The sequence below is a fragment of the Petromyzon marinus genome, chromosome 20 (assembly GCF_048934315.1).
Source record: "Petromyzon marinus isolate PM22_M1 ecotype Great Lakes invasive population chromosome 20, UKy_Petmar_22M1.pri1.0, whole genome shotgun sequence".
Classification (NCBI taxonomy): Eukaryota; Metazoa; Chordata; class Hyperoartia; order Petromyzontiformes; family Petromyzontidae; genus Petromyzon; species Petromyzon marinus.
This window is the reverse complement of record NC_133686.1, coordinates 5,986,673-6,003,672: the sequence shown is the minus strand read 5'-3', so window position 1 is coordinate 6,003,672 and position 17,000 is coordinate 5,986,673. Positions and strand designations below refer to the sequence as shown.

The window sequence follows — 17,000 nt, the reverse complement described above, 5'->3', positions numbered from 1 at the left end:
TACGACCATCATCGTCGATCGATCAGCCATTGTATATCCACTGCTGCGTGAACGCCTCCCTACGCTGTCACCATCTCTCTCATCCATCTCACCCCTCCTGCATGTCCACCGATCTCATCGTCGCTCCGTCTCCGTGGCGGTGGGGTGCCCTCTTTCACTAAAACCCTCATCTTTATCTCGTACAGACCTTAGACACCGTCGCTCTCCTTGAGTAGGGGGGGGGAGGGGGAATCACTGCCGGCAAATGCACAATAAAAAAGGGAGAAGGCTTACACGCAGGCGCGCACACACACACTCTTACAATTGTGCCCATGCTAATGCAGTTGTGGCTGTACGAGGGGCCATTGCCTGTGCGGTTTAAGCTGTAACAACAGAAGCCTTTGAAGTGCCAAGGTTGTCAACCACAAACACACTAATGGCACCCCCAGGCAGATGAGTATTTTCAGGACGCCTGGGTCATGCTATATTGATCAAACGCTTGTGCGGCAACGGTGAAGCTATATGTGCCACACTGTACACTAGACCTGGAATGTTAAATTGGGGAAGTGGAATAATGGAACTGTGATGGTTTAAAAAAAAGAATAAGCAAGGAAGAGCATGTTATTATTTTGGGCCCTGTAACTTGTAAAATACACGATCTCGCCTAAGCCGGTTTTCTGAGCTAAAAAAAACCACTCCCTTTTAATTTTGGCATATTGGACCATCGCTGCAGATTCTGAGTGCTGGTATCATTTCATTGCCATATACTGTATTGCAATAAAAAGGGGATAATAGCACACCAGTGTAATGAATGGTCAGCACAGCACACTTTCAATGTATGCATGTATGTTGAACTTCTTTCGCACCGTACATAGACAACCGTGCTAATCGGAGGTGCGTTGTATGTGTAGTGGCCTTATTGACGACGGAGACTGTTCATTGGAGGCAACACGTATTTATTACAGACACTCCACTCTACAGTGGCGAATCTGATACTTGAAGAGGTAACGCGCCTCTTCACCCATACTCTACAGAGGGAACGTTCCCCGAGCTTTAGCCCACGCTAGCTCCCTGGTTCCCTCTATCCCGGTCCTCTCTCAGGAGGCTGTCTGACCTGGCCCAGCTTCGGCGCAGGTCCCGATCACCAGCCCCACGAGTCCGGCCCTCAGAAGGACATGGGGCCTCGTGGCTCTGTATGTCGCACCCCCTGGCTTGCTTTGCCCGGCCCTCAAAAGGACAGCGGGCCAAAGGAGTTCCAGGGTCTGGCTAGTCGATCTTCTTTCTTCACTGGCTCTTCATCTTGCTTGAGTCGAACTGCCTCTCAGCTCACCGGGTCCCACCTTTTATACTGTCCCTCACTGAGGGGCGGGGCTGGGAGGGATCACAGCGTCCCCCACACCCCCCCCAGGGTGGTGGCCGTAGCGGACGTGGTTGTGGCCACCGCCCTACAAACGCGTGTCACCCTCCCGTGACACCTCTACATATGTATGATGAACTTCTTTCGCACCGTACGTTGCCAACCGTGCTAATCGGAGGTGCGTTGTACGTATGTTACACTTATTTCGCACCGTACGCAGCCAACCGTGCTAATCGGAGGTGCGGGAAAATTCAGCGGTCGCCAGCTTTCCATTCGATCTCCCCGTGCGGCAGTTTGAAAGGCCCCCGGGTTCGTAGCGCAGCACGCTAACTGCTACACGACACATTCTCCATCACACCCACACACACGTGCACGACCACCGTCACCACCATCGTCGTCGCAATTCCGTGAAGGCGCAGGCGGAGCCGGTAGCCTTTCCAGGTCGGCTGTACAAATCGCCTGAAAATCGGCGTTGTGCACGTGAGAGGCGCGTGAGAGGCGACACGAACTACAATGAAATAACGCGGCGGGGAAGTAGTAGTGGGGGGGGGGGGGATGACTCTGGGCAGAATTTGGGGTGTTGGGGGGGGGCTTGAGGACCCCATTGGAAGGGCTTCGATTGACTGACCTTGGCAGCAGTGGGTGAGATGTCGAGACATGCAGGTTAGCATGACCCCCCCCTCCCGTGCTATTCGGCAGTAGTTTCATTGTTGCCTACGCGGCACTTTAGCAAAATCGAGCTCGAGATAGCCCGGTCGGAGAGATGGGAGCGCCTTCACTTTTATACCACTGCACGTGACCTGATTGTTGTTGTAGCGACCACAATGAGGGAGGCACGGTGGCGAAATGTTAACTACCTCGCCTGGTATACAGGAGGTCGTGGGTTCGATCTCGACCTTGACGCCTGCTGTATATTTGGTGTCTGCATGTTCTCCCCGTGGTTGCGTGTTTTTTTCTCTGGTCCGCCGTTTTTTCCCCCTCCAGAATAAGAAACATGCGTTTAGAGTATTTGGCTGCTATAAATTTCCACTTGATATGCCATTTCGTTGACCTATCATTTGTGACCAGGTCGCTTCTGAAAAAAAGCTATGTAGTTCAGTGGACTTTACCTGGTAAATATAAAATTGTTTTTGTTTAATAGTTTATATTGCTCACAATTAGCAGAACAAAGACCGGTCATGTATCCTACATTGCAGGCTACAATGTAGGTTACACTTGATGTCTTTGTTTTGCTAAAACAAATGTTCATAATACAGACACATAGAGATACAAATAGACGAATGTGCCAAGCGACAAAAGAAAAGACGCACAAATGTAAAGTGACACGGAGACAAATTGAGATGTAAGTTAAACAGAAATTGAGATGCAAATAAACAAACGGAGACATAACGGCGGAGATGAAAAGAGACGGAGCTACGGGTAAAAATTGAAAATATTTTTTTACGAAGCGGCCGATATCGCTAATTAGATGAAATTGATATTCTCGTATGCCATGGTAAAAACAAAAATTAAGTGGATAACTGTAGCTTTCTCTACAACATAATCATGAAAGTAGGGATTAAAGTATGTCTGACATTATTGCAACTGCTAAATGACATGCGTGTGCAATATTCAATGTACAATATTTTATCAACACAGTGCAATATGTATTGCTCTCTTTTATTACTTGATCACGTATTACTTATTGCGAGTGCTAAAGTACAGCACTTACAACGCAATCACGATACGCAATAAATCAAATAAATCAACATTGCACAGTTTTTATCAAATAAGATTTAATTACTAATTTAATGATTGTTGTATCCTGCAGATTACGCTACAGTTCACCCTCTTAAAATTAAAATGTACCGTGGAATTAGAACAAATATTGGCTATTCGTAAAAGTGTTGAACTATATGTGATTGCTTGCAATTTTCCATTAATGGCAGAAGGGCCTCTATACTGTAGATAACTCGAGTATAGAGGTCCTTCTGATGTGATTTGGTCTACTCTTACACAATGGCCAGACGTCTTGGAAGAGGTGGAAGTAATCCACGTTATATCTGACCACGTGCGACCTGCCGACCGACTAACTGTGGTGCGCACTCGCCAATGTTGCTGTGTGGTCAGAGGAGAGAAGATTGAAAAGATGGTTGTTTATTTTTCCCAACCGCCCTCCAAGAAATGACATTGAACCGGCGACCTCCGGGTTGCGAATGTGGCGTTGCAACCAGCACGCCACGGTGACATTCCCTTTTTGTAATACAGAAATGAAATTACTTGAATGCTCACAATCCGCCGAGATGATCCAATCTGCCGGAGTAAAAACGGGGGGGGGGGTTTGCCCAAAAAAATCAGCTTATGCCTGAACGCCAAAACGATTATAGGGAATGTCGACTCGAGTAATGCATGAACAGCTTCACAGTGCCCGAGCCATTGCCACTCGCACCTGCCGCTGCATAACTTTTTGTGAAGGATGTGGTGGACACCAAGAGGTGAGCATATATAGCCTTCTCTCCACCAGCTCTCCACAACACCCCCGCCCGCCGCAAACCCCGCATTTGAGTTTCGACTGTTAGGGGGCACATGATGTGGCTCACGCGCGGCACAAGACAAGCTTACATTTGTCTCCGCACACCACTGATGTTGACACACACCGCGCCAGGCCCCGACACCGATCGCCACTGACGTTGGGTGCGATGAGGAGCGAGGACTGGCGTCAACAGGGCCGCGGTGCTGTGGAAAATGCCACCGCTGCCCACCCCCCCCCCCACCACCCCTCCACCAGTTTAAGCAGAACGTGATCGGTTGTGACGTTAGCGGTGAATATTCTGTGTCGACAGCATCTGCCGGCGTGGCTAAAACAATTCAGTTTTTCGAGTCGTGCTATGAATGTCGGCCTGACGGGCCACGAAAGGGGCGAGAGAGAGAGAGGGAGAGTCTCTTCCATTCATTCCGTACATTCTCGCGAGCTAAACTTTCTAATGACTTAGGTGCGTGGAACATCTCCGGAGCTTGTGATTCCTCCGCCCCCCCCCCCACTCCCCAAAGCAGAAAAAACATACACAAGTTAAGCCCTGACCCATTATCATCTGACAGGCTGATGGATCAGGTTTGCTCTAAGATTTACACATTATCCGTTCTGTTTAATGTGACGCAATCATTCATCAACCGGGCGCCCTTTAAAACTAAAATTGTTCACGGTTACAGACTGCTATTAATGACTCGTAAGTTTATATCCCTACAAAGAGTAATACAAAGCCAAGACATGTTAATAAGTGATTTGTTTTATAATGTTATCGCCGTGTGCGTGCGAGTTGCAGAATAAAATGATAAGCGGGCTTATGGGGGATTAATGAGGTTTTAGCATCTCTCCCTACATATATATATAAAACTCCGCGATTTGCATCTCTATGCTGAGTTAAACCTGCAGAACCAAATTGGTGGTGCGCATATAAGTGATTTGTCAGCATCATTCAATGAATGGAAAAAAGTCTTGCAGCGTAGTTCTGTAGTCATCGTAGTACTGGAGTAGCAATTCCCCTTGATGAGGGAATTATTCAGTCAGCCATGGCGAAAGCATGTCCATTGCTTTGATCCACGGGTATAATGGAGCACATCATTGCAGGCGTACGAGACGGCCTGCAGAAGGTAGCATAGCAAGAGGGCTTATCGCCACTGTGTGTGGATTTCGATTGTCCAGCCCCTCATATGCAAGGGTATGAGTCAATGGAATTATATTTCTGCACACAAAACATTCGGAAATAAATTGTCCGAACGAGCCCAAGCAGGACTTTCCTGGACCGTTTTGATACCCGATTCAAGCTTTCTCCAGATACCATAAAAATAGTCTAACTCTAACCACAGATTTGTGTGTGGGGGGTACTGAAATGTGCAGCAAGGCTACCAGGCAGGGAACGAATGAAGACAACATAGTAACGCCACGAATTAAAAATGTATGTTAAGTTAAACTCATTTCGCCCCGTACGTAGCCAACCGTGCTAATCGGAGTTGCATGGGAAGGACAACAAACTAAACACAAAAAATCATTTCTGAAGAAATTAGCTTTCAACCTAGATTTAACAGTGCATAGTTCCAGTGGCTTCCTAACGTCGGAAGGAAGAGAGTTCCAGATGGCCGCAGAAGCGCTAGCCAAAAGCCGCTGCTGCGAGGATGAACGGAGTTCACGTGATGATTTACACTGCTTGACGAGAACAGCAAGGTATTGTGGTGCATATGTGGCACGCACTTTGTGTGTGATAAGTGGGACCTTATAATGAAGAAATTGAGGCATAGAGAGAGACAAAGAGAGTGTGAGTCATGGGCATTAGACCTTGACCCTGGACTTGAACATGTGTCGGGTCTCGGCGGTGCGGAGAGCCACACAGAGTTCGACGCAAAGCAGCGCAGGAGGAGTGATCTCCCATTGGGCAAATCCATAAAAAAAGGTTTGTTGGGTTAGATCACGTCAATATGTGTCGTTAAACCCGCCACCACCCGACACAGTCAATTAGTAAGGTTTGTCACGTAAACAAAACATGCCAATTCGTTACTAATTCAGCACACCGGTGTGTTGGAGAGTAAACCCACAACATTGCCAATTCGAGTATGACGTTTCCCGGTAATTACAACCAGCACCATCAGGCGACGGCCAGAGTTTCGGAGAAATCCTCGTCCTGTTTTCGGTATAAAATATTTAAATATTACATTGAGCAAATGTTGATTTTATCAGAAGGCCTTGGGGTTGCTTCAGTGGGAAAGCACACGTGAAGGGGAGTCGAGTAAAATCAGGGGTGAAAGGTGAGCAAGGGACGACCCCCATGGAGGATCTTGGGGATCACGTGGACATTGACTCGATGGTTGATACGGGTTTGAACTGGGAGTCTACAGTGTATTACAATGGGTTATGAGGTTTTAGGTGAGAAAGTCTGGCAGAAGAAATAATAAAAATATTTTGTGGAGGTCGAGCAGCAATGTGCAGCAAATCCTCGCCCGGGGTTTGTCAGTTTCGCACATGCTTAGTCGTTTGTAACAGGGCAGTTTCGTTTTATCTAAACACCCCTCCGTCGTGAAATAAGGTGGCCTTGGTGGCTTAGAGGTCAGAGCCCTGGGCCGCCTAGGGTTCGAATCCAGGCAGCTGCCTGTGGTAAAACCCGGTGCTCATGCGTAGTTTGTTGACGTATGTACGTATGTTGAACTTATTTCGTACCGTACATAGCCAGTCACCAATAACTGCACATGAAGCACATTAATTTTCACTTAGCACATAACTTGGCAAAATTCCAGCTTTAAAAATTCAACATCGGTTTGACATACGAGAGTCATGAATATGAACATGACTCTCGTATCCCTGGAAAGTCGAATTGTGCAAGAGTCATGAAGATGACTCTCGTGTGTGAACAGGGAGTAGGAAAGCGGCTGCTATCTAACGTGCGAGGACCAGAGGTCACTTGAAGGGATCTCAGAGGTAGCTCTGTTATATCCAGTTTCCGTGGACCATTCTCATACTCGAAAAGGGTTGGACTGCTTTGTAAGATTTATATATTGTATTTAGTTTGTTGTCCTTCCCCACACCTCCGATTAGCACGGTTGGCCACGTGCGGTGTGAAAGAAGTTCAACATACATTACATATATACATGACCACGACGCCGATAGCACAAGCCGTATAGATTTGGGAGAAATGCACAACAAGAGCTGAATATCAGCTATGAAAGAACTCAAGGACTCGTCCGGAGCTCAACCCAAGCCCACGAGGTGGAAATTATTTCTCAACATTGCCCCCGCTACGTGATACGCGGCGCGCAGCAATAATATAAACTCAAAGTGCCATTATGCGAGACCTTAAAGCTGCAGACGTAATTATTGCAACGGTTTATTAACGACCCCGATAGGCACGCGGGCACGTGCGCACACACTGCAGTCCCGCGCTCGTTGCGGCAGCCAAAGGGGCATTGATCTTCATCCATGAGACGAAGAGTATCTGGATGGAGCCTACACAGCGAGACGTGAAGCCAGCTGGATTAAAAGTTCCTCCGACCTGGGTTTGATCCCTGGAAAGTCTAATTGTGCAAATGTGTATGATGCCTGCATGCAGGCGTGGGCCTCTGTTAAGGCAACTCGGTCATACATTACAATACAGTAATATTATTATTGTTTACCTGGGAAAGCTTCACTTTAGGCATAAGACTTTTCAGCAGGATCCTGCATTGGGATGTAACAGGAAAATAATAGTGCCCAGGGAAAATCCACGTCTAAACTCTGCTGATCCTCTTAGACATGACGTCTGGCAGGTGCATTTTGGGTGATTTGGTCATAGCCAAAAGTGATCATGGTGTCGTATTATTCACTCATAAGCTATGCCAATAGCAAGAGGCAATCTTCAACAGTACTAGTCCAATAATTCCATGTAAGGGGTTACATCATAAAGCATTTTCATTGGGTCTCAGCTGTCTTAGACGTGAAATGTGATTTAAAACATAACCTTAGTTATAAGCGTAGTGTAATGCCTCTAACCTCAAGCTAAACACGACTTAAGTATGATCCCTCCAACCAAGAAGGCGGATAGGACGTGGAAGTACAGCGATGAATTATTGAATCGATCTGTGTGGAGATTTGAGTGTTACCCCCCTCGTATGATTGGTGGGGGTTTTCTAGGTGCTTCGATTTCCTCTCCCATGATTAAAAACAACAACAACTGCTTCGTAGGATTGTGCCAAACATCCCGGTGTCGCGGGATCCTCCAAGAAAACGGAGTCTCAAGACTCACCGAGGCTTCAATTGACACTATTTAAAGGGCGTTGTGTGGAACCTGAACAAAAATCTCCGTACGCGAGGGCATCCTTCTCTTTGTCTGAGCAATTCGCGCGGAAAAGTTGGGCTCACACCAAACCCGAGCTCACGCAGATCGCCCGCCTGCCCTACACACGCACGCACGTGGACAAACCAAGAGCGGTATTCGTGCTGGCAGCGGTGGAACAAACATCGAAATCTCAACAAATGCGTCGCTACCACTGCCCTAGAGAGGAGAACGCACAGAGAGGTGACGTTTTGGGAAATGGTCCTTCCTTGTCGCGTGCAGCGCCTTCTCCGCCGACTCATTGAATTTGTTTCATTTATTTAACAGCACTCGAGCGAAGTTGTCCGATGTGACCCCCCCCCCCCCCGGATGAACCGAGAGCCAAATTCAGCGGCGAGGTCCCCTTTGGCAGCGTGGACTTGCGGGTGCGAACGTGGGAAAGGACCATTCTGAATAATGCTATTGCGCGCTGTGTGGAGAGCGCATTGCGTCGGGAGGAAAGAACGATGGACAGAGAGATTGAGAGAGAGAAACGAGGGCGGTGGAGGTGGGGGGTAGGAGATAAGGAGGGAGATGGAGGGAGATAAATGGGGGAGAGAGAGAGTTGTTAAATAAACGAAAGAACGAGCGCACGCGCATGCGCGCTGGAAATTTAATGATAATCCCATGGACTTTCTCTCGAATCTGAGCATTCAGGCAATCAGTCCAGGGAGGAATGCTTTGGGAAGCCTGCTTTTAAAAGTATATTAATTTATATACAATAAAAAAAAGTTTAACTCTTTGACAAACCAGGAGACCCACGTACAAATTAAATACCTCGAGGCAAAGACGCTTGAAGCTTGATTTTCCATTTTCGTTTTAATTCAATCAGTCAAGCAATGAGCAAGCCCGAGCTGAAGGTCCTGCAGCTGGCTGAGATCACCGCATCTCAGTTCATCACCATCTGGAGCCACTATGACCACGACGGTAACGCGTGCGTGTGTGGACATAGCGACACGTGCACACTCGGCAGCGTGCATCATCACTCCCCGTGTCCACTCATCACCCCCCCGTGTCCACACATCACTCCCCGTGTCCACTCATCACTCCCCCGTGTCCACACATCACTCCCCCGTGTCCACTCATTACTCCTCGTGTCCACACATCACTCCCCCGTGTCCACACATCACTCCCCGTGTCCACTCATCACTCCCCCGTGTCCACACATCACTCCCCCGTGTCCACTCATTACTCCTCGTGTCCACACATCACTCCCCCGTGTCCACTCATCACTCCCCCGTGTCCACACATCACTCTCCCGTGTCCACTCATCACCCCCCCCCCCCCCCCGTGTCCACTCATCATCACTCCCGTGTCCACACATCAGCCCCCGTGTCCACTCATCACTCCCCGTGTCCACACATCACTCCCCGTGTCCACACATCACTCCCCGTGTCCACTCATCACTCCTCGTGTCCACACATCACCCCCCCGTGTCCACTCATCACTCCCCGTGTCCACTCATCACCCCCCCGTGTCCACACATCACTCCCCGTGTGCACTCATCACTCCCCCGTGTCCACACATCACTCCCCCGTGTCCACACATCACTCCCCGTGTCCACACATCACTCCCCGTGACCACACATCATCACTCCCCGTGTCCACACATCAGCCCCCGTGACCACTCATCACTCCCCGTGTCCACACATCACTCCCCGTGTCCACTCATCACTCCCCGTGTGCACTCATCACTCCCCGTGACCACACATCACTCCCCCGTGTCCACTCATCACCCCCCCCCCCGTGTCCACACATCACCCCCCCCCCCCCGTGTCCACTCATCATCACTCCCCGTGTCCACTCATCATCACTCCCCGTGTCCACTCATCATCACTCCCCGTGTCCACTCATCATCACTCCCCGTGTGCACACATCACCCCCCCCCCCCCGTGTCCACACACCATAACTCCTCGTGTCCACACACCGAGCCCTGGGTTCTGAACTGTGCACCTCGTGTTGACCTCGGCGTCTGGATCACTTCACTCGCGCGTCGTCCCCCACACTTGACCCGGTGTCCACACCACTCACACACGGCCGCACCGGGTCCACAACAAACATGTTGCACCCCTTGTTCACATCACTTCGCGTCTGCGCGCGTCACTCCTCGTGTCTGCACTTGACCCCCGTGTCTAGACGACTCCCGGGTGTCAACAACAACAACATCATCGCTCTCGGTGTCTGTTCCACTCCTCGTGTTCACACCACACGCACACCATGTGTCCGCACTTCGTGTACACGCGGAATCCCGTGTCCACGGGACAACCTTGCAGTTGTTGTCGAGACTTAGCCTCGTGTCTACATCACGCTTTCGTGTTCATATCAAAGACAAAGGTACCCGTGTAGTCTTAACAGACTGTCGGGGCAAGTGCTGCTAACGAGCACCTCTGAAGGCCGGCACGGCACACGAGGGGGTGGGGTGGCCAACGCCACGCCCGGCCGCCTTTGTCTCCCCAGTGTCGATATTTACACATCGCCCCATGTACTAATTTGAGGCTGAGTCGACCTAGGGGAGGCCCAGGACCGGTTGAGATAATCGTCACTGTTGATGTTGGCCGTGAGCGGGAAGCGAACCCGGCTCGCCGGATTTTGTAGCGCAGCGCAGCGCTAACCGCTGCACCACCGCTCCCCGCTCTATCACACACACACTGCAACAACACAACTTCAGCGCCCGGGGGCTTTAGCGACACGTGTTTACGATTGGTAATTGCTCCCTTCGATGCGATCGCCATGTGCGTCCAATGGCAATGTCGCCTCGGCCACCTTCTTCCACCCGACGCAGCCGAACAAATACAAGTGTGTGTACGCAAACAAAGAAATCCCCTCCAACTGCGGATGTGCTCTTCAGCGGAGCACGGAGAGCAATCCGCAACACATTCAACCATTCGGCGCTGACGCTTCTTTGATAGTTGCTGTATTTAAACCACCTCTGTAACCAGCATCGGAATTCCCGAAAGTGGATGCGATCAATACAACAACAACAACAAAAGACTGGCGGGGTTTGTACAACGTGCAGCTCTTTATTCGGCTGTGTCCGGGTGGAGGAGGGTGTATGACACACACACACATCACGCGATCTAAACGCAACAAAAATCAATTATGAATTACACCAGACCATGTTCATACATCATGCACCGTGCCTACACAGCACACATTGTGCCCATTGACTAACATTGCACATAGACTAACATTGCCTATAGACTAACATTACACTTAGACTAACATTACACATAGACTTACATTATACATAGACTAACATTGCACATAGACTAACATTGCACATAGACTAACATTACACATAGACTAACATTACACATAGACTAACATTACACATAGACTAACATTGCCTATAGACTAACATTGCACGTAGACTAACATTAAACATAGACTAACATTGCACGTAGACTAACATTGCCTATAGACTAACATTACACATAGACTAACATTGCACATAGACTAACATTACACATAGACTAACATTACACATAGACTAACATTACACATAGACTAACATTGCCTATAGACTAACATTGCACGTAGACTAACATTGCCTATAGACTAACATTACACATAGACTAACATTGCCTATAGACTAACATTGCACATAGACTAACATTGCCTATAGACTAACATTGCCCATAGACTAACATTGCACATAGACTAACATTACACATAGACTAACATTACACATAGACTAACATTACACATAGACTAACATTGCCTATAGACTAACATTGCACGTAGACTAACATTGCCTATAGACTAACATTACACATAGACTAACATTGCCCATAGACTAACATTGCACATAGACTAACATTACACATAGACTAACATTGCCTATAGACTAACATTGCCTATAGACTAACATTGCCTATAGACTAACATTGCCCATAGACTAACATTGCACATAGACTAACATTACACATAGACTAACATTACACATAGACTAACATTGCCTATAGACTAACATTACACATAGACTAACATTGCCCACAGACTAACATTACACATAGACTAACATTACACATAGACTAACATTGCACATAGACTAACATTACACATAGACTAACATTACACATAGACTAACATTACACATAGACTAACATTGCCTATAGACTAACATTGCCCATAGACTATCATTGCCCATATACTAACATTGCCCATAGACTAACATTGCCCATAGACTAACATTGCACATAGACTAACATTACACAAAGACTAACATTACGCATAGACTAACATTACACATAGACTAGCATTGCCCATAGACTAACATTACACATAGACTAACATTACACATAGACTAACATTACGAATAGACTAACACTACACTTAGACTAACATTACACATAGACTAACATTGCCCATAGAGCAACACTGCCCATAAACTAACATTGCACATAGACTAACACTGCCCATAGACCAGCACTGCCCATAGACGTGTTGTTACCCTTCCCCCGCATCTCCGATGAGCACAGCTTCTACGTACGGTGCGAAAGAAGTTCAACATGCATGCATACACAGGTCACACATTGTGCCCACGCATTACTCCTCGTGTCCACATGCCACGCACTCTGTCCACCACGCATGCACCGCTGCTGTCCACGTGGACAACGCGCGTTCGTGGTCCAGTTGCTCTTGACTGCATCTGCAACGACAAAGATTCCCCCCGTATATCCTCTGACAGACCGTTGGGGCAAGTGCTGTTAGCGAGCACCGATGAAGGCCGGCACGGCGCGCGAAGGGGGTGGGTGGCCAGCACCACGCCCGGCCGCCTTTATCTCCCGAATGTCAATATCTACGCATCCGCACCACACGCGCACATTCAATACACCGATCGTTCGGGCGGTGTTTTTTTGCGCACGCCTGTACGTATGTATGTTGAACTTCTTCCTCGCCGTACTTCGCCGACCGTGCTAATCGGAGGAGCGGGTGGATCCAGGGGGGAGCCCAGGACCGGGCTCAAATGTTCGCCACTGTTTTGTGATCGTGAGCCGGTGGAATCGAGCTTCGGGACGGCGGGTTCTTAGCGCAGTGCGCTCACCGCTGCGCCAGCGCTCGCCACTGCACCGTGGAGGCAGGCCGAGAGGGTCGGTAGATCGCACAAATGATGAGACGCTCCCTTCACGTGGGCGTCGAGGTGACCGTACCCTGACTTTTCCAGAAGGAGGCACAACAAATGTGGACGAATCTCCGTCTCATTCCATCTGTATGGGACAGAGCCCCTTCGCACGCGTGGGTTTTATCTGGCCGTTCCGGTTTCCTCCCACGTGTATCCGAGCACTCATGAATTGGGCTAAAACATCTTGATATAGCGAGGGCCGCAGAGCCCGGGCAAGTGTTGGCGCAGACTCGCTGTGGTTGTACCCACCTCCGAGGGTTACACATTGTACAGCGCTGTGAGATGCAATGCATATGAATGACGCTATATCAAACTAAACATTGTTATTATTATTGTAATTCGTGTTCATTACTTTCGAGAGAGAGAGAGAGAGTTCGTGAGTTGCAGCGACTCGAACACGGCGTCTCATTACGCCGTTCCAATTTCAGTCAAAATCCCACACTCGGTATCTCATTATTTCCCGAGGTATCGGCGCGTCTGTGCAGTGCGCATAGGGGAAGCCGTGAAGCAGTGGTTAGCGCACTGCGCTACGAACCCGGCGACCCGCGGTTGCAGCGATTTCCCGCTCACGAACAATAAAGTGCGGTGAATATTAGAACCGGTTCTGGGCTTCTCGTAGGTCGACTTAGCCTCAAATGAGTGCCTGGTGCGGTGCGTAAAAAACGTCGCCACTGGGGAGACAGAGACTAATCACACTACCCCCTTCATGTACTGTGTTGGCCTTAATAGGTGCTCGCTAACGCAACACGCTTCCCCAACAGTCTGCTAAAGGCTGTATGTATGTTGCACGAGTATATATGTGTGTGCGTGTGCTGTGTTAATAAATATATTTGCATGTCTGTATGTCTGTGTGCTGGAGCGGTAGTGTGGCGGTTCGCGCGCTGCGCTACGAACCTGGCGACCCGAGTTCGATTCCCGCCCACGGCCACACATCAGTGACGAGTATCTGAACCGATCATTAACCTCCCATAGATCGACTCAGCCTCAAATGAGTACCTGGTGCGCTGTGTAAACATCGCCACTCGGGAGACGAAGGCGGTCGGGCGTGGTCTTGGCCTCCCACCAACCTCGTGTGCCGTTCTGGCCTTCATACTGTAGGTGCTCGCTTACAGCACTTGCCCCAAAAGTTTGTTTCAGGCTATGCGGGGGATTTTTTTTGTCTCAAAGTGATCCTAGCCTGGCACAGACGCCGTGGAGACGTCACCGCCACTTCGTGGCGAGTGGCGGTTGTTTTCATTTTCACGCGCAAGAGTGCGCGTGTGTGTGTGTGCATGTCGTTGTGTTCACGCACTCGCGCGTGTGTAAGAACTGTGTTGATTTGCGCGTGTAAGCACCCGAGTTTTGAATCGGTGGCTAATTTCACGACAAACGTTTAAACGTTGCAATCACTTCCCACAGCTGATCGTTTTGCTTGGCTATACATGAGCACGCAACAATCGTCGTGACTCTTGTTGCCGGAAGGGGGGAAAAAAACACGTCACAGTTCGTGCTTCTTGGACAAAGCACAACCACGACAAGGAGGATGTCATTAAAAGTAAAGCCATCCATTAATAAGCGAACCCATTCTGCTCGTGTGTGCCCACTAAGTCGGTGGCGGAGCGCTTAAGCCGCGGATGGCGAGGATTTGACCAAGCAGGTATCCTCCAGAGTTGTGGGTCACCTGCTGGAGCTGTTATACAGGCGAACGTATAACTGCTGGGTGAAAGGGATTGGGTTTGGGGGGTTTGGAGATGGAGCGCTCAGGACCGGTTCAGATATCACGCACCGCTGACGTTAGCCGGACCTGGGGATTGAACTCGGGTCGCTGGGTTCATAGTGCAGAGTTCGCAAAAAGAAAAACAACTCCGTTCCACACGTATTGGCGTGCATCAACAAATGCTGCGTAAAGTCACCTGCGAGACCTAATAATGTCTGTCTCTTCCCCCAGGTGGCTATTTGCAATGTCACTAATTTTCCAGGAGGGACTCAGATGAAAATCCTACCGCGTAAGGTGTTAGCGGTGGTGTTGAAGCTTCTTCAGTAACGGAATTCCGCCCCCTTACTCGTCCGGGAACCGAATTGAGTTCCGGAGTAAAAAAAATCGCTCCGCGCTTGTAGCGAAACGTCGGACATCATGCCGAACAAACACGCAGTTCAAATCCAAAAACGCATCCGATGGCTGTGTAAGAAAAAAACGTCTTTAATAGACAAGAATACAATTATTGACTTGGCAAGGGAGAGATTTTGCAGGTGTAGCTGATCAGTTTGTAATCAAGTGCAGCAAAAGGTCACTTGCACAAAATGGAATTCACGCTTTGACATTTGTACCCCATAGCTTCCTATTGCGAATTATAACGAATGGAATTTACTACGAGCCTCATTGAGTCCCAAGACTCTCACTCGCGCGGGCACTGCACTGCGATGTTTGGCCAACTTCCTCTGAAATAAAAGTGAACACTGTACCAATTTGTGGAGACTTTGAACAGTGGTCGTCCGACGAGATCGGATTGCCCCCGCCATAGGAATGTTGAATTTCCACCACTCTCTCATGGGCTGTAACCGGGAAATAAGAAACGACTCAATGCTAATTTGGTGCAGGAAAACATCACTCTGACTTGTTTCAATTAACTCAAATTCTTCGTAAAAGAAACCGGAGTAGCAGGATTAACAAAACAAAGTACATTCCTGAGGGAATCACATGCAAAGATCCGCACACACGGGTTCACGAACACATTTGTGAGACCGCCAATTGTTTGCGACCTCAGAACACAGCTGGGGTTTGCCAGCTTCACAAAGCTGCGCGCATGATCCACCAACCCTGGCCTCGAAGAGCTCCGTGTCACCTGAGTGAGAGGGCCAACGTCAAGCTGCGATGTTTGTGGGGTCTTTAACGTCCCCATTACAGCGGCGCAGTGAGTGCCGGTTGGTGGTGCTCTTCGTCTGATTTCCGTCCGTCTGTGCAAACCAGTTCCCATTAGATTTTGCTGACTCGTTGCAGCGATGATACTGAATTAGTTAGTTCATAAAATACCGTGGCCAGGAGATGGCAGCGCTGAGGGTCACCACCTCATATGCCCAACGGATTTTCTCCGGTTCCCTGCTCCCACGTGAATCCCGACTCTCAGCGATATCCCCACGCGTTGCGGGACCCTCCTGAAAACGAATTCACCTCCCGTTGAGCGTGACGCTGAAGTCGTCAGAAAGCGATTGAAGCGTCCGCACGTGTTAATCAGAGCTTCATTTCAGCCGGGTCTGTCCGTGTTGGCGAACCGAATAATATTTTCGCAACCGGCACACCACATCCAGTATACCCTTCTCGCTGTAGCTGTGGCTACTCATTCGCGTGCCCACTCACGTCCACAAGCGACCGGGACAAGTTATGAAGTTAGAATAAAGCCTCGCTGTTGCTCTTCTGTGTGAGTAATTAGCGCTATTTTTCTTTTTTTTACAATCCCCACTCACGACTTTCATCTCATCGACTTCTCTCCCGCTCTCGTGGCATTCCACGCACTCGGTCAGGATGTCAACTGCCCTCACGACTTACAGGCGCTTTTTTTAGCCAAGTCCACCGCTGGATGAAGACCTCCCGACGCCGTGCCCTGATCCCGCTGGTTGAGTGACCGTGTTTCAAGTTGGTGAAGTGGGGAACCCAGCAAAAGGGCCAGTTCAGGTATCGCTCGCCACTGACGCTCGCCGTGGCCAGGAATGACATGCTCAGCAGGCGATAATATTCCGCATTTCTCATG

The 17,000-nt window shown here is 49.1% G+C and overlaps 1 protein-coding gene across 1 annotated transcript in view; it reads left to right on the top strand.

Annotated features, from left to right (window-relative positions):
- Positions 1-8,789: 8,789 nt before the first annotated feature.
- LOC116944176 (calretinin-like) overlaps positions 8,790-17,000 on the top strand; it is a 43,364-nt gene continuing 35,153 nt past the window's right edge. The window contains exon 1 of the mRNA XM_032957677.2: positions 8,790-9,078. Within this exon, the coding sequence (XP_032813568.1) occupies positions 8,991-9,078 (88 nt within the window). The 5' untranslated portion in view covers positions 8,790-8,990. The remainder of the gene's footprint in view (positions 9,079-17,000) is intronic.